General features: G+C 36.8%; 1 protein-coding gene across 2 annotated transcripts in view; it reads left to right on the forward strand.

Moving 5' to 3' along the window:
- Positions 1-18,538, forward strand: part of wrn (WRN RecQ like helicase) — a 29,349-nt gene that overhangs the window by 1,081 nt on the left and 9,730 nt on the right. For both annotated transcript variants that reach the window (XM_026941830.3, XM_053241169.1), the window contains exons 2-24: positions 1,829-1,947; positions 2,154-2,299; positions 2,379-2,527; positions 2,662-2,811; positions 4,980-5,028; positions 5,583-5,688; positions 6,252-6,624; positions 6,722-6,805; positions 7,430-7,544; positions 9,317-9,392; positions 9,637-9,704; positions 10,495-10,603; positions 12,145-12,213; positions 12,311-12,393; positions 12,718-12,824; positions 12,917-13,104; positions 13,237-13,411; positions 14,196-14,377; positions 14,533-14,634; positions 15,042-15,134; positions 17,066-17,207; positions 17,337-17,507; positions 17,687-17,781. In XM_026941830.3, coding sequence (XP_026797631.3) covers positions 1,829-1,947; positions 2,154-2,299; positions 2,379-2,527; positions 2,662-2,811; positions 4,980-5,028; positions 5,583-5,688; positions 6,252-6,624; positions 6,722-6,805; positions 7,430-7,544; positions 9,317-9,392; positions 9,637-9,704; positions 10,495-10,603; positions 12,145-12,213; positions 12,311-12,393; positions 12,718-12,824; positions 12,917-13,104; positions 13,237-13,411; positions 14,196-14,377; positions 14,533-14,634; positions 15,042-15,134; positions 17,066-17,207; positions 17,337-17,507; positions 17,687-17,781 — 2,951 coding nt within the window. The remainder of the gene's footprint in view (positions 1-1,828; positions 1,948-2,153; positions 2,300-2,378; positions 2,528-2,661; positions 2,812-4,979; positions 5,029-5,582; positions 5,689-6,251; positions 6,625-6,721; positions 6,806-7,429; positions 7,545-9,316; positions 9,393-9,636; positions 9,705-10,494; positions 10,604-12,144; positions 12,214-12,310; positions 12,394-12,717; positions 12,825-12,916; positions 13,105-13,236; positions 13,412-14,195; positions 14,378-14,532; positions 14,635-15,041; positions 15,135-17,065; positions 17,208-17,336; positions 17,508-17,686; positions 17,782-18,538) is intronic.

An 18,538-nucleotide genomic window follows, 5' to 3' on the forward strand; every position in this document is an offset into this window, starting at 1 on the left:
CAGTGTTTAAAGCTGTCAAGTTACAATGTTGTGAAATTTCAACAGATCATACTGTTAAAAACATTACTATCATCATCAACAACAAAACATGTTCCTGTTTTATGATCATTTATCCCCAACGACTGACTGAGAAACATGGATAAACCTCATTACAGGTTCAGCCTCTTTATCACGTCTCACATTGTTTTTATCCTACACCATTTCTGATGTTCATGACCAAAGTGAGACTCTGTGGCATCTGCTTAGTTTATTTGCATAGGTTTTAGTCTGGAAAGCCAATATGACCCAACGTCTGCCGGTAGGGAAAACTACTGGCATGCTTCCACATTTAAGGTTTAGCATCTATCTCTCTTATTTGAATGTTGCTGACAAATTTGCCTGTCGTGGTACAGAAAACTGCCCCTGTGGCTTATATACTGGAAAAGTTGTATGTGCTGAATCATTTTTTTTACTGGCATGTTATTTTATCTCTTATAGTTCAGAGTACAATTATTATTGCCCTGATATCATACAGTTTGGTGTATTGGTGATAAGCTGCCAGACAACATCCAGAGCAAAGCCTTGTGGTGTTTTCGTGGTAAAGAATGGTTTAAAAAAATGACAAACAAATGATTTAGATACACCTTAACCTATAAGTGTACATATCTCCAGGTTTACTTAGCACCCCTGCACTCAAGAATGAGGTTTTTCAACAGACTCCTTAATTATAACTTGTTAACTCAGTATATTTTTGAAGAGCAGTTAAAAACAGGCAAAATTACCTTAAACGTGGTCTGCTGGAAATCACGCAGCTTTTTAGATTTTCTTTTCCCAGTTAAAACAGGTACAGCGGTAGTTCAAGGTGAAGAGACAAAATGGCAATGCTGTTTAAAAAACATCAAGATCCTGTTATAGGAATCGGAATTAGTTTGAATAATGCTGTCATTATTCTAGCAGTGAGCTGTAGTTCCGTTCACTGGTGCAGAGTTCTGATGCAGTAGCAGTAAAGCAGAATAGGAAAAGCTGTACGATCAGCTGTACTATTTTAGGTCTAAGGACTGAATAAGGCGAAATTAAAGATTTTTTATGCACATTGTGTAGTTTTTGTTTAAGTTATGTGTTGGTTTTGGGTTTTCAGTGTCGTGCTTCTTCTAGTATTTTAGAATATCTGTGAAATGTTTTTGTATGAAACGAAGATAGACATAATAAAAGATATAATAGTGGCAGGTAACACTGCCGCCTCACAGCTCCAGGGTCCTCGGTTCGGGTGGATTGGCCACACTAAATTCTAATAACCCAGTCACTGAAGATGAATGAATTTACACATGCATAAACATATACACATATTATTTTAATGCACACACCATGTGTATACACACAATACTAACTGCACTTTGGTAATAATAGTAGATGTAGTAAAAATTAAGTGTCGTCCACAAAATATACAAAGTTTAATTTACGAAGCCATTTATGAATGTACATATAGGTACATATAGTGTACATACATGCATACACACGTGGCAACATGTTTTTCTGTTCTCTTGCTCTTTTTTGTTTTTTACTGTAAAAGTCTTGGTTTGTGATCAATGAAAAGGCATCTTGGCTTAACCAAATGAGTCAGAACAAATTTGCATGGTATTACATTCAAGTGCTTTACATACTTAGGAAAATATGTTTATAACAACAAAGCTCAAACATTTAAATCCTTCTAATCTGCATGCAAGCTTGGACATTGTAAACCGCCAACCTTGTTTTGATTCTTTTTAGTTTAATTTTATGTCTTGACTTATTTGGTTGGAAACAAGAAAGTAGATATTTATATATATATATTTTTTCTGTTCTCTTTCAGTCACAGGGTATCTACAAAAAGAATGTCATTGAGGATGATCTTCCCTATCTGGAATTTGGTGGTAGAGTTATATACAGCCAGGAGAAAAACGATTGCTCGTTTTTAACAGAGGATTTAAGGTAATATTCCGTAACTATAATAGAGAATTTTGCAGAGACAGTCATTTGTGAAAGCTTGGTTGAATTTAATCCAGGATTATATCACACCATGGCACTGTGTAAGCTATATATGTACAGTACATACATATTTAATGGAAAATAGTGAATATCACTATACAAGGTGATTATAATCCTGCTGTGCCTGTGTGCTTTTCTTCTTCATGCAGATCCTCTCTCATGCCCGGCTCGGCTGTGGGATTTGATTTAGAATGGCCTCCATCTTTCACCAAGGGGAAGACTAAGAAGGTTGCTTTGGTTCAGCTTTGCGCCTCGGAGGAGAAATGCTACCTTTTTCACATATCATCGATGTCAGGTAGATTGCTTGCTTGCAGTCCGAAATGAAACATGGATTGCTCTCGAAGCCTCCCACTCACCTCTCCATACTGTTGCAGGATTTCCTCCTGGCCTAAAGATGTTTCTGGAAGATGAGAGCATCAAAAAGGTTGGGGTGGGCATCGAAGGAGATAAGTGGAAGCTGCTATCTGATTATGAAATTAAGCTGAAGAATTTTATAGAGCTCTCTGATTTGGCAAATGAGAAAGTAAGACTTTTTTTTTTGCTTTTTCATGCTCAAAAAGTCAAAGCTAGTCAGAGCCCATGTTGTTGATGCACCAGAGAATGCTAAGATTCTGTGTTTGTTTTCTTTTTTTTTCCTGACTCTTTCTCTAAAATCAGCTGAAATGTTTTGAGAAGTGGAGCTTGGATGGGATGGTCAAGCACTTGTTCAAAAAACAGCTCTTTAAAGACAAGGATGTGCGCTGTAGCCACTGGGATGACTTTGGGCTCACAGAGGAGCAGAAACGATATGCTGCAACAGATGCCTATGTGAGTGTGACACGCACTGCACTTGTTCGCATTTATTTAAAATATTCCTTTATGTATTCCTTTAATAGAGGTGTCCATGAGTTTGTGGCCACCTGACTATCACACCCATATGTGCTTGTTAAACATCCCATTCCAGTTTCAGTCCCCCTTTGCTATTATAGTAACCTCCACTTTTCTGGGAAGGCTTTCCACTAGATTTTGGAGCGTGGCTGTGGGGATTTGTCCTCATTCGGTCACAAGAGCACTAGTAAGGTCGGGCACTGACTTCAGGTGAGGAGGCTTGGGGTGCAGGCCACTTAAGTTCTTCTTTGGCAAACTATGTCTTCATGGACCTCACTTTGTGCACAGGGGCATTGTCATGCTGGAGCATGTTTAGATTTAGTTCCAGTGAAGGGAAATTACAAAGACATTCTATACAATTGTGTGCTTCCAAAATTGTGGCAACAGTTTTGAGAAGAACCACGTGTGGGCGTGATGGTCAGGTGTCCACATACATTTCACCATATAGTGTATATATTTTTTTTTGTTTAAGAGAAATATAGTTTCTCTTATTGTTTAAGTGGAAAAATTGAATGATTGTCTGTAAGGATAATGTAATGATTGTCTCTTTCTCATTTAAGTTGCTTTGAATAATACAAAGAAAATGCACAAAATGCATATATATATATACTGTACATACAGCACAGAATTAGATGTTATAGGAAAATGTCTGTACATCAGTAAAGAAAGCAGCATATTACATAAGAGACCGCTTTACTGTTTACTGCTTTTTATAGTATTTTTTAATGTAGAAACATTAATTTTTATTTTCATTATTTTTGAAGGCATCTTTGCTCTACAGCATTTCTATGCATGTGCCTAAGACTTTTGCACTGTACAGTGTGCGTGCACGTTTGCGCGTGCGCACGTCTGTGTATACAGATGGAACTAATGTCTGATTCAGTTATACAAAAATAATTCACACCTTCTGGCCAATCAGATTCGAGAATTCAACCTGCAAAATACCTCTGCTGTAAGCTGGTAATATGGAATGTTCTAAAAATGTCCGAAAAAATTAAATATTTGGTTTTATATATATATATATATATATATATATATATATATATATATATATATATATATATATATATATATATATATATATATATATATATATATATACACACACACACACACACACACACACACACAGTAGGACCCTCGTATCTGTGGGGGATAGGTTTCAAGCCTCCCAGCGGATGCCTGAAACCACGGATAGTAGAGAACACTCTATATATGTGTATAGATATGTAACAGCTGAGTTGCTTATACAGCGTAGGACCGCACAAGATTTCATCGTGTTACTCAGAATGGCTTGCAATTTAAATTATGAATGTTTACTGTATTTCTGGAATTTTCTATTTAATTTTTCCAGATCAAATATTTAATTTTTTTGGAAGTTCTGTTACTAGCTTACAGTAGAGGTATTTTTGTGTAACTGACTGGGACCAATAGGTTTATAGTAAAGCACTCTTTCTAATACATTATTGTTTCTATAGTAACAGCTCATACACACTCACTTGTATAGCAGATCAAAATCTCCACATAATATAAGAACAATAATAAATGGATTTAAAAAAAAAGCATGATGATGTTTAACAAAGTAAAACATACTGTATAACCATTGATGTGGTGAAGTTTTTTGTTAGGAGATATTTATTTAACATTTATGAAAGAAGTCATGTGTCAGCACTTTGCAACTTTGATGGTGCTTTGTAAAGTTTCCCAGCATGGGAAATTCTTCAGGACAGAGGAGTTTATGCTTTCCAGTTTCTCCGTAAAATGATAAGTTGTGTTTTTTAAAATGGAAGAGAGAGAAAAGGTGATGCTGGTGAAGGAATGTTTCATTGCTGTAACGTAAGTGATAACAGTGATAACTTGGCTTGCAGACATATATAACTACACCAACGTGTTGTTCATTAATAAATAAAACATTGTAATCACGGGCAAATCGCTGTGATATAAATGGAATAACACACTCCAGACCGTGCTGTTATACAGAAACAATCCACTTCAGGGTGGTATCACATCAGCCTGACATGGATTATTTCTGTGGATATAGTTTGGTTAAATTTTAAAAATTATCCTGGCCAAAAACATTTTAGTGACTTCTTCACATTTCTTTACAGGCTGGATTCATAGCATATCAGAAGCTAGAAAGAATGGTGGTGAACCCAGGTGAATTTTACTACATGCACGTTTTTTACTTGCTTTTTTTTAATACAGGAAAGTAAGTGAAAGTTGTACACTATGTGTTTGTGCACACTTGACCATCACACCCATATGTGGTTCTTTACAAAACTGTTGCCACAAAGTTGGAAGCACACAATTGTATAGAAGGTCTTTGTATGCTGTAGTATTACGATTTCCTGTCACTTGAACTAAGGGGCCCGAACATGTTCCAACATGACAATGCCCCTGTGCACAAAGCAAGCTCCATGAAGCTCCGTGAAGCATCTCACTAATGCTCTTGTGGCTGAATGAGCACAAATCCCCACAGCCACGCTCCAAAATCTAGTGAAAAGCCTTCTCAGAAGAGTGGAGGTTATGACAGCAAAAGGGAACACAATCTGTAATGGGATGTTCATCAAAGACATGTGGTTGTGATGGTCAGGTGTCCACAAACCTTTGGACATATAGTGTATCTTAGTTGGCCAATTGAACTATAACTCCTTTATAACTGTCAATCCGCTAATCATCTCTCCAAATATGTTCATGTTGCAATGATGCAGGTTCACTGAAAGCTCAAGATTGTTTGAAACAGAAGCTTTGTCAGATTAGCAGAGAGCTTGAAGACATTACTAGATGTATTCCTGAGGGACTCAACTGCACAAGCAGGTTCTATTTTTACTAGTTTTGTTTTTGTTGTGTTTTATGTTCCGGTTGTTGTGATAATGGATTTGCAACCACAATATTTGAATTATTGTTTGTTTTGGTTCCTTCTTCCTCTTTTTCTATATCCTGGAGCATTGCGTTTGGGTCATTTCTGTAGACACGCAACCTAGCATTAGAAAAACATGCACAATCATTGGGTGTAGACTTTATTTAGCCTAAGACCAAGGGAAAGAAAAACTTTAATAAACCTTAATATAGGTACTTGATCAGATTCGATAAAGAATGAGCAATTTAATGTTAGAAATTTAAAGCTGATATAATGGTGCTTTTTTTCCCCCAACTACAGTTAAATGCGATGAGCCAGATAGACTTCGAAGATAATCTAATATTTACTTCCATTGTGCACTATAAAATAAATAAATAAATAAATAAATAAATAAATAAATAGGCAACTCTGTAAATACAAATATTGATCATCAGCTTTTCCTCACAACATTCGCACAAGTCATAACTACTATAACGGTTGAAGAACATTTATTAATAATCAACGCATTTTGATCCTGCAGAACTGAAAAGCTAGTGGACGACTTATCTCAGCAAGTTGCATCTCTTAAAGATCTCCTGATAAGCAACCAAAACGTGGCAGAAGAATGTTTCTCTAAAGCCAGCCTGGATCACAGTCCTAACTTCCAGAGTGATGAGATCGACACCATGGATCCTGACGCTAATCAGACATCTTCTAATGACAAAACTGGTCATTCCTCATCCAGAGACCATGTAAAGCCTTCACTGTCATTGGAAGAGGATAAAAGTGGCCCTGTTCAGACAGTACAGAGGGAATGCATCATGTCCTTGGATATCTCTGAGTATGAGCTTCAGATGCTGGAGATGCAGGCCAGACAGGAGGAGAACGAGGAGCAATCCATTTTAGCTTTCGAGGTATGCTTTTTCAGCATTTTTTGTTTATATTGTTAAAAATCTCAAGTCATGTGTTTTGTGGGATTTAGTGGCTCAGCTTTCTTCTTCTGTTTAAAAGAAGGAGAAATCGGCTCTGGAAGACTCTGCCGAGTTGTCATACGAACTTGAAGGTGATGAGGAGCTTGACAATGAAATGATTCAGGTATATGCTTTCACTTCACACACACACACACACACACACACACACACACATATATATATATATATATATATATATATATATATATATATATATATATATATATATATATATATATATATATATATATATATATATATATGTATGTATGTGTGTGTATGTATATAATGTATGTATTTATTTATGTATTTTATAAAAAGGCAGTTCAAGGACTCCTGTTTCTGTTTCACACCAACACAGTTCTCTGAGCTGCTAAAGAACTAGACTACTACATATTGGCAAAATACCAAAGTGCAGTTTTATTTGTCCGATGCCTAGGGGGTGATTGTGGTAATTCTGTTAGTCATGTGTTACTCATAATATTGGAGCTTTATCTATAAAGATAAATATTCAGCCCTCGGATCTGCTCTTGTGTAACTCTTTGTGAGACAGCATACTGGTCTTCCAGACAGGCAAATTACAAGTGGTGAAAATCTGAAATGAAATTTCCTTTGATAAATAGTCATTCATTTCCAAATCTGCCATCTCAAGTAACCTTCTGTGCGTTCTGCTTACAACTTGCAAAAAAAGCTTTTTGTTATGTCTCCAGCTGAATCTCTTCATCCATTCTTTATTTTTTTTTAATAGTGTGCTGAGGAAATGGAGAAACTGAATGACAGTTTTGAAAAGCAGCCTAATGAAGCGAAGGTAACTGCGGATGATGAAGATGAGGTTGTTGAAGAGGATGAAGCGGAAGGATTTGGTAAATTATCTAGTTCAGGCTTTTTATTTGCATATAAACACATTTTCTATAAAGAAAATTGCTGAATTGTAAAGGTATTCTTGGAATACCAATAAAGCACAAAAGGGCATGCTATTATAGGAAAATAATTAATGACCAGGTGGTTTGATGCAGCTACCACCATGAACATGATTATTTTCCAATTTTTTTGGTTTTATGCAATTAAATTTCCAGGACCAAAATGACATTTCTTACAAATAAGCATATAATGAGATGGGGTATAGCATCCCGCAACAACGCAGTCTGGGTAGCTTAATTAGGGTAGACAGATAGGAGAGGTACGACAGAGTGCACAAATATATAACTAACGAGTATGAACAGTTCTAAAAATATATATATATATAATATCAATAGTAATAATAATAAAAATAGATGATGTAATTATTCAGCATTGTCCAGATAAGACTGTAAAAGAGACCAGATTCTTGCAAATTCCTCAGAGTTATGATGAAGGTCGTATGTCAATTTTTCCAATGGTATCCAGTTAGCAATCTGATTTAACAACATCTTGATGGAAGGGACTTTGGTTTAAAACATAATAACAGAATACTTTTTTTTTTATCATCAAAGTAAGTGAGAATGTTAAAAAACCAATGCTATTAGTGTCCGAGGAAACAATGCCAGAATTTAAAAGATACACGATTGGAGACATGGCGGATTTTTTGTTGATTATTTTTTAAAATGAATCTCCTTCCAGTAAGCTTGTGTACGTTGTACTTTTTTTTTTATCTGTTTATAGTTACATTTAATGTAGTGGAACGTTTTTTCTTAGAAAGAGTCGTTCCCTCACCATCTGTCTCTCTCTTCAAGTCATTACTACAAACAAAGACTTTCCCATGTTGTGAAATGCTGACACTGGAGACTCCTTCCAAAAATGGCAAAAAAAAAAAAAACATATGTGAAGCATTTTTTTATACAGGTCCCTTTGTAAGTTGTTACTATAAAAATGATAACGCATGATGAAGAAGCACATCAGTGTAAACGTATGATTTGGCTTGCAGCTGGCTCTACTGTCGAAGCTGCTGTTATAGAAAATTAATCATCACTTTCTGACCAATGAGAATTGAGAATTTAATAACGATGTATTATAAATGCAAATCTGTGCCTTGTGGCAGAATATAAAGAGGTACAGCAGACATGTTTACGTGGTAACGTGACTTACGCTTAGACTAAATAACCTGCCCGACAGCTCAGATTTCCAAAGAAGTCAGTGGTTCACTGACATCTGCAGGATCTGTATGCAGGATGTGACTTGCTCACATGCTCATATCCTGTATGCATCCTATTCATGGTGTTTGGGAAGATAAGTACATGCCTAGGAGTCCTTAGGAACTAAATTAGGAACAATAGTAAATGCATGTTTTTGCTTAAGAGCACTGAGTGCTGATTGCATTTTTTATTTTTTATTGAATTTTTCCTCAATGAGTTTTCTGTTAAAACATTACATTATACATAAAATGTACGCAGTGGTACTTAGGAGGTAATAAATAAGCAGAATAACCTTTTTAAGCGGTAAAAATGGCATTCATAAACCAATCATTTGTGTGAATAACATCATGTTCTATTATATGAAGTGTGCAGTAACATAGATAATACAATGCAACCTTCAACAGAGCTGAATTACTAATTAATGCTCTTTCAATGCAAGTTTTATTTGTGAGTTTGTCATGACATTTCTCACAGCTGTTGTTGTCCTTTCTGTCAACTGTTCTTATTTTTTCCTCCACATTCAGATGCAAATCTTCCCCAGCCAACTCCTGAACAGATTAAATGCCTGAAAATGTATTTTGGACATCACAGTTTTAAACCGTATGTCTGCACCTACTCATTTTTATTCCATGTTTTCTTGAAGCTTTCCTCATTTTCAACCATATTATGTAATTTTACTAAATAACCCAGAGCTTTCACTTGTCCAGGTTGACAGGAATTTACATATTCTTGTATTTTTTATTGTGAAAGTGTATTAAAGGCGATGCATGCACTTTACCACTGCAGTTTTCATAGAACTTATGCAGAAGCTAAGTCTAATTTAGCACATGACACTTGTCTGCAGGGTACAATGGAAAGTGATTCAGTCCGTGCTTGAGCAGAGGAGGGATAACCTTGTTGTCATGGCAACTGGTAAGGGATTTTCCTTTTCCGGGAAGGGTGATGAATTTTTGAGATATATTTAAACCTCTTACTGTGTGCTAGTGGACGTCTAATTAGCCAATTCATAGGAACGTCCTTGATAATCTAATTTTCGACCAGCTTATTGTTAGTATTCTTTTGCTAGCTTATAGATATCATGTTTTCTAAATAATGTGCATTGCGTGCAAGCCTCCCAGCACAGTCATTTTAAATTATGTAATGCCTGAAGATAAAAATTTCAGGTGGGAATCTGTAATACAGGGCAGATTAAAGGTGCAGTCAGTAAGGTTTTAAATTTTTTTTCTAGATTTGTAATAATTGTTTAATTTCAAATATACGTTAGAAAAACAAAGCTGTGATTGACAGTATTTCATTGCAATGGATCTGGGTAGTTTCTTTGTTTCAGTCTTCTGTTTACTTCTATTTTTCTGTCCCAGAAATGAGCCCCAACTCCACTAGAACAGAGCCACTGACCCTTTTATATTACCAACTGACCCTTTAATAGTTTCGACATGTTGGTGGGGTGAAAGGGAATGCTTGTGTGTGGTTTTTTTCACTGCAATTGCAATTTGCCTAATAGGATGAAGAGGGCTCTAAAAATTACAGACTGCCCCTTTAAATGCTAAAAAGTTCTATGGTGATGCTCTAAGCCAAGTGCATTTTGTCAAACAGCTTATTTACATTGATTTTAACTTCCTAATGAAAGTTGAAGCTGATTCTTTTCAGATGGGTTTATGATGTTCTGTGTTTATGATATTTATATGTACAACACTTTGTGCAGGTTATGGAAAGAGCTTGTGCTTCCAGTTCCCTCCTGTGCACTGTGTGAACATCAGCGTGGTTATCTCCCCTCTGATTGCACTAATGGAGGACCAGGTGCTGCAGCTCCAGTGGGTGACTCTGAGGGAGCTCATTGTAGTTTTAACATTTTCCTGGTTGTATGAGCTGCTTATTTTGGCCAGCCTATTGAATTTGCATGTTATTCTATATATTCTGAGATATTTGACTGACTTCTCGACATAACAGATAACCCTGATATAAACCTTTTTAATTAACATGTGATAGGCATGAGACGGAATAACATTTTCTCGAATATCACAGTACAAAATACTGACAAGATGAGCTCATCTCGTGTATCACGATATTTCCGTTTGATAGTCGTTATGAGCGCTACCTCTTTTTACACACTAGGTGGCAGCACCAGAGGTTAAGCAACAACTTCAGCAGAGCATAAAGTTTGCGAGTGGGTAACTGTCTCAAGGCATGCTTACTTAATAGTCCATATAGTTAAGATAATCAGAAAGAAGCTTTATGGCACGTGTGTCAAACACAAGCCCCGCGGGACAAATCTGGCCCACAGCCTCATTTCATTTGGCCTGTGTGAACTTGGAGAAAGCGAAAAGGCCAGTAGTACACTACCGCTCACCATTTTCACACTATCTTCTATCGCGGTTTCTATCGCGGCTGCCTTAACCACGAAATGCAGGTTAAAATTAACGCCTGTGTTCTGCGCTTGATGTAAATCACGCTCGCATCTAAAATGATTCAGAAATACTTCTGGCAATGGCATAACCAGAAATTAATTTCGGAGGGATGAGAAATGTACAAAATAAAATCACGATTGTTTTTCTCGTCTGTACAATTAACTTTTCATGCTTGTCACCTCATAGATCACTAACTAGCCTATCCAAGTCTGTGCCATAATTCAGTGTAACTGCATTGTATAGCTGCACTGCATTCTGGAAGCATGAATTGTTGTCTCCACTACTTCTACACTGGACTTCTTATTAATATGACATTGCATGTTACTAAAAATGGTGAGAGAGAAAAGAAACTCTTGACCTTTGTTTTTCAGAACTAATAGCGAAACCTGACCGTTTTTCATTGTTTGAGGTTGTTGAAACTGTTTTTTTGAAACTGTCCCATCAAACGGCATTGTAATCGCGCTAGCAATCTGTCAGTGTGACAGATAACCGGTAGCTTCTCCCTGGAACAGCGATCAGCAAAGTAGCACCAGAATTATTAAGCACATCACAAGTATTTCTATATAAACATATATATTTAATGTGTTTCAGGGTGGAGTTCTCCTTTAAACTATGCCATCCATATCAGGCAGTGAGGGAGTGGTTAGATTTAAACTATGCTATCTATAACAGGCATTGAGGGTATGGTTAGATTTACTCTTGTAGGTTTCCATTAATACACACATGGCAGTTTCATAGATACCTTAAAGTTTTATACCTGCATTTTTCTCTATTCAAAATAGATTGTTGTGCACATGTGTGAGGATTAATTATGTATATAAAAGCTGAAAACTTGTTTCTGTATGAAATGAGAAGTGCTTAAGCAATTCTCTTATCAATCTCTTGTTCTTAGAGTTCAAGCTCTGTAATAAAAAGTGAAGTATTCTTTATATCTTTGTGCATTCCAGGATGTCCAACATCCCTGCTTGTTTCCTTGGATCGGCCCAGACCCATAATGTATTTGCTGGCTTACAAAAGTAGGGCGACTTATGCTGTGTTCTGATCTAAATATTGAAAGCTTTGTGCTTTTACTTTTCTCACAAGTGTTTCTTTTGTTTTGTGTGTGACCTCTAGGGGCCACTTCAGAGTCGTATACATGACACCGGAATTCTGCTCAGTAAACATACCTCTGCTTGAACAGCTGAATAAATCAATTGGTAAGCAAACACAGGCTTTTTGAAAAGGCTAACCTTGTTTTCCAGGTGATGTGGTTTTCGAGGAGGCCATGGCATATAAGAAAGCTGCTTCAGACATGAGCCAGTCATTTTCTTCCACCAAGGTGCAATGAGGCGGGATTGACTGCCTACTTCATTTGCAATTGTTTTTTTTGGATGTCTTGGTGGCTGGGACTGCTGAGACTAGGGAAATATATCCTAACCTGACTAGCATGTGGTTCTTTTACTAAATATTAGCATCATTTGAGAATCCTCATGAGATTTCTATTCAACTAATAAACTTATGGAAGTCTGGTATCTTTTTAGGTCTTTGTATGATTGCAGTGGATGAAGCCCATTGTATTTCTCAGTGGGGGCATGATTTTAGAAGTGCTTATCGAGACCTTGGCAAATTGAAAAGAAGCCTTCCAGATGTAAGTTACATTCATGTAGTAATTCTGCAAAACATCCTAGTTGGTTTATCTTTTTTTTATTTTATTAATACATTTATTCCACTATTATATAGGTTCCCATTGTGGCGCTCACGGCCACTGCAAGCCCCTCTATTCGGGACGACATAGTGAAGAGCCTCCACTTGGTGAACCCTCTCGTCACTTGCACCTCTTTTGACCGGCCCAACCTCTATCTGGATGTGAACCGCAAATCTGGCGACATCATCCAAGACCTCAAGTCGTTCCTGGTGAAAAAAAGAGGGTGTGCCATTGCCTTGTTTATAAACCATTTGGTTAATGCTGATTTCTTAGAAAGGACAGCTGGTAGTATCTGTGCTGATTTCTTAGAAAGGACTGCTGGTAATATCTTTTGTTTGTGGAAATCTTATTTTAGGGGTGATTATGAATTTGAGGGCTCAGCCATTGTGTACTGCCCATCTAAGAAGGAAGCAGAGAGAGTGACGTGTTCTTTATTTAAGCTGGGCATCCGCTGTGGAGTGTACCACGCAGGCCTCAGCATCAAACAAAGGAGAGAGACACAGTATCAGTTCATGAGAGATGAGATACAGGTTTGTCTCCGCTTTAATTTTGCACTCTTTGGTAGAAAAATGCTATTGAAAGCTACTTGTGCCATCGTGTAACCTCTACATTCACACTGGAAAGCAACAGGCGACCGTTCATTTTCGTGAGCAACACGAAGCTGCAATTTAAGCAGCAGTGGCAAGTGACAAAGCAACATTTGAATTTAGACTCTGTCACTTCTATTAAAATTAGGTAAGACAGGCTAAAGCAACAAATCCAAATGACTGGCTGGAATTATCCGCAGAAATCATTGGTTTTTCTAGTGAGCGTATGTAGTTCTGATTCAAAGCACTTCAGCCGTCAGATTATAGAGTATTAAATAAATAAATATTTTATTTTCTTAGCATATTCTTCTTTTCTGGAGGAAATAATGTTGTAGTGGCAGGCGGTATGATGGTTGATGCAATATTCTTGTTGTAAAGTACGCATTTTGTCTACACTGTTTTACTGGTATGAAATGCGCCTATGTGAGAAAACACTGTAAAACACACAATCCACACAGAATACAATGCGACAGAGCTGAAAACTAAAGATTAAAAAAAAAAGAGAATGTGATTTTCTATTGTGGTATATTTCGTTATGAATGCTGGTTGTAAATATGGTCCTTGTGAAATTAGAGGGACTTCACGTTATACAGATAATATGGTCATTTTAAATGAGACCATAATATAAATATTTGGTTATACCACCCACTAAAACCTCTAGCAAACCCTATGAGACTGATAATTAACTCAAGTCATTCATTTTTACATTATTTTGTGCTGTTCCTAGTGTGTGGTTGCTACCGTAGCTTTTGGAATGGGAATTAACAAGCCTGATATTAGAAAGGTCATTCATTATGGAGCGCCAAAAGAGATGGAATCTTACTACCAGGAGATTGGACGAGCAGGAAGAGACGGACTGCCCAGTGCCTGCCATGTCCTCTGGACACCTAGCGACATGGCACTCAACAGGTGACTCTTTTCTAACGCTAATCATTCTCTAGAGCCCTTTTTCTTGCAAGGCTTACCACCATAAGTACCATTTCAAGAATCAGAGTGTGCTAAAGTTAGCATTTTGTCTAATCAAATGCATCTCAAGACTAAGACATAGTTTTCCATTTACCCAGGTTTCTTCTCAACCAGACGAAGTGTGACCGATTCAGGGGCTACAAAATGGAAATGATGGCCAAGATGGAGAAATATTTGAATTCCACTAAGTGCAGAAGGAAGTAGGTTGACTGTGTACCTGGATATTTTCTTATGTATTTACATATGAAAATACACTGGCTTGACAACCCTGTCTTTGTATTGTTCCTATAATAGAACTTTTTTTTTAAATATTCACCGTGTCCAACAGTCCTTTTAGCAATATTCTTTTTATTGTACTTTTCTAGAATAGTATACTCCTGCATTTATAAATCTACAAACAATATTATCACTAACAGTAGTCAAATTTTTTTTAAACCAGATTTCACTTTTGATGCTAATATGCAGTTAGAATAAATGCTGTTAATTAGTTTATTAATTTAAAAAGCTTTTTGTAGCAGAAACTTGTTCGGAGATAAAACATAGACAATGTCTGTAATCTGTTGGTATGTTTTATTTCAATTATTCCTACCAAAATAACCTTTTGCAGGTTAATCTTGTCACATTTTGAGGATAAGCAACTCAGAAAAGTCACTTCAGGTATATTGGGGACCGGCAAGTGTTGCGACAACTGCAGATCTGGGTATGTGTCAGCAGCATGTGAAATGCAATAAAAATGGATGATGATAATACATTATTTGATAATAGAAAAGCGACAAATAATTCCGTTATCCTCACTATAACCATTACCAGCATGTGTTTTTTTTTTTTTTGTCTCTGATCAGTTTTCTCTCTTGATAATCATCCAATTGCCTGTAATCTCTTAAAGCTATTTTCCCTTTTTCTCTCTCAATAACCGCCCACTCTCTTATAATCATCATGCCATTTTCCCATTCTCATTTTTCCCTCTCTATAATCATCCACTCTATAATCATCCAGTCACTTACTGTATATGTCAGTGTTATGTGTGTTCTTTCTGGGCATCATCTGAAATTTTTCTGACAGCTCCATGAATGACTCGAACGCCTAAAGTCTGATAAGTCTGGTGTTTGCTAACCTGGTAGTCTGTTCTTAATAATAAAAGAAGACTATTAAAATATCTAATAATAACCAGGCAGTTTTCACTAATATGTTACTGTGCATAGCGATATGTTCAAATTCCCTATTAAATTCATGTCTTTTGTTTGCTACAATCTACACGTTATTGTACATAATCACTTTTGGAATAAGCAGTTGTGTGTAGGTTATTGGTTATTCCAGGGAAATTGTGATGAATATGCCACATTTCTAAAGAAATGCCATGTATTGTTCATGCCAAAATATGCGCATGGTTATTGCAGAGTGTACAGTAATGCTAACTATCAATTTTCACAGAATAATTACACAAGTAAAATAATCACAGGATTCAAGCAATGGGTTTACAGCTTCTGAGATTACGTATGCTAATAACAAAATGCAAACGTGAGATCTGCGTATATTATACAAGGAAGAATAGTGCATCCGTCTTAACTCTGAAGTAGGAAGTATGAACTCCGAATTACGTAATTCTCAAGCTCAGCTACAAGCTAGTTCAAGCTGCAAAGAACATGGTGGCCTCCATGAACGCGTGTGTTTTGTTGGCAACAAGTTAGCCAAGTGATATTAGTGATCTTGAGTTTATTATATATTTACTTTCTCAAAACGGAGAAATGTAAGGTCAGTGTTATAGATTTAAACCAACTAATGTGTCTAATGTTTGATCTAAAGTAAATACTGCTAAAAGCATATTTGAAGTAGTGAAGTTATATTTATTTATTGTTGATGGGGTGGGTGGCCAGGTTGACATGACGTCATATGTTGAACTCAGGGTTGAGGATACTTTGTCTTTTTGAGTAGGAATTCCAAGTTCAAGGAGGCGTTTTCTTTGTTTTAAGTATCCTAGTTGAATATTTGAGATTCCGAGTTATGAGCTTTAGTCAATCTTTAGTGTGATGTGACTCAGTGTTTTGTAACAGTCAGCTTTACTACTGCTGACATTGGAGACTCCTTCCGAAAATTCTAAATTTGCGTCTCTTTACAGAAAATATAAACATGTCAACAATTACACACAATTTTTAAAAATCTGTTTTTGTCGAGCATCTGCCATACAAGCCATACAAGTGTTTAATTTGTTCTTATAAAAAAATGACAATGTATTATATCGAGCACATTAATATTAACCTGTACTTTTCCATGTACCTGGTACTATTGTCAGAGCTGCTCTTATAGAACATTAATCAACACGTTCAGAGCAATCAGATTTGAGAATTCAACAGCGATGTTCTGTAAAGCAATAGATAATATTTTGCATTTAGAAAATTTAATTTTGTAACTGTCATAAATTGTTTGATTGACAACTTTAATTAGCATACATAAGCTGATGTTCATTATTCTCCAAAGCTTATATTTTAAAAATTCTTTGGGTAGACTTATGATTATGATTATGATTATTTGGTTCTGTACTGTTCTGTACTGGCTTTTTAACATCAATGTCTATAAAAAATTTAGTCAGTGTTCTCCTGTAATAGCTGTAATATGTTATTGTGACTTCCTCAGGCCCATTAAAAGCCAGAGCCAAGACTGTTCAGAGCAAGATCTTCAGGACTTTGGTGTGTGTGCATTCCAGCTGATGGGGGCAGTGAGTGCGATGGGAGAGAAATTTGGTATTACAGCTCCCATACTGCTGCTGCGTGGCTCAGTAAGGTTCAGCACTACAACTACACAGTCATGGCTGGAGGATACACTACATGCCTTCTTAATGGAATATTTGGTTAAACATCTTTGGCAGCTCATTTCATTATTGTGTTCCTCCCTTTGATTCTTACAGACTGCTCAGAGAGTTCCTGATCGCTTTCGGCAGCACAGCTTGTTCGGCGCGGGTAGGGGTGTGTCTGAAGCCTGGTGGAGAGCGCTTGGCCGTGAGCTCATCAATGAGAAGTACCTAATGGAGGCCTCTGGTTATAATAAGTTCAGCATGCTCTGTAAACTCACTCCCAAGGTACTGTTGTCTGAAGCACACAGTGTAGTTCAAGTGAATGCACAACACAATGTGGCAGTGCTGTTTTCACTAAGCAGTAGAAATAAAAGCAAGTGTGCGGTCATGATATGATGTATGATGTGATATGATATGACATGATATGACATGATATGATATTACATGATATGATATGGTCACAGGGCAGGACATGGTTAAGCAAAGCCCAGGATGAGAAACACAGAACCCTCCTTCTTCAACCTAACAAAAATCTGTGTCCAAGAGTTTATATGCCAAAGTAAGTGTAAATATCTACCTGACAGAGTTTACTGTATCACTCACTAACTCTCTGTCACTGTCTGACTTTAAACCCTGCATATTCGCATTTTCGTATCTTAACCACATGCTCTCCTCCTCCTTCCTGTCACGCTCTGACTTTACTCACTCTTTCCCTCGAGGTCTGATTTGTTCATCAGCTTGCACTCTGCTTTGCTCTCTCCTCAACTCATGCTCTGATATGTTCACTCCTTCTTGTTGTGTTCTGATGCATTCTCTGATTCACTCATTACTCTTATTTGCTCACTGATTCACTCACACTGACATGCTCACTTGTGCCCTGATTCTTTCATCCATTCACTCACACTCTGATTCATTCACTCATGCACTGGCACATTCACTGAGGGTTTCTCTATTAGGCCTTATTGAACTTGACTCTGATAACATCTGGAGGAAGTGGTGAATGTGAGAACAACCATATGCCGCTAAATGAGACATCAAAGCATGCACGTAGACATGAAATTGAGTTGAGTCTTGTGGCGTTATTCAGACACAAACTGTTTGAAGTTGCGTGTGAACCCTGTAATGCTTCTTGACCTGGTTTCCTCATAGGCTCTTTTCTTGTCAGGTGCTTTAAAAAAAAGACTCCAGCTGTTACTCCAGGATTTCCTTCTTTCTTTCTAGTGCATTACTGGTTGAATGTGTTTAATATGTTCAATTAAGTGGTGTCTGTAAAGCCTACTTTTAGTTTTTAGGTTATGTTGTTGTATTTAAAATGC

Source organism: Pangasianodon hypophthalmus, chromosome 17 (genome assembly GCF_027358585.1).
Source record: "Pangasianodon hypophthalmus isolate fPanHyp1 chromosome 17, fPanHyp1.pri, whole genome shotgun sequence".
NCBI lineage: Eukaryota > Metazoa > Chordata > Actinopteri > Siluriformes > Pangasiidae > Pangasianodon > Pangasianodon hypophthalmus.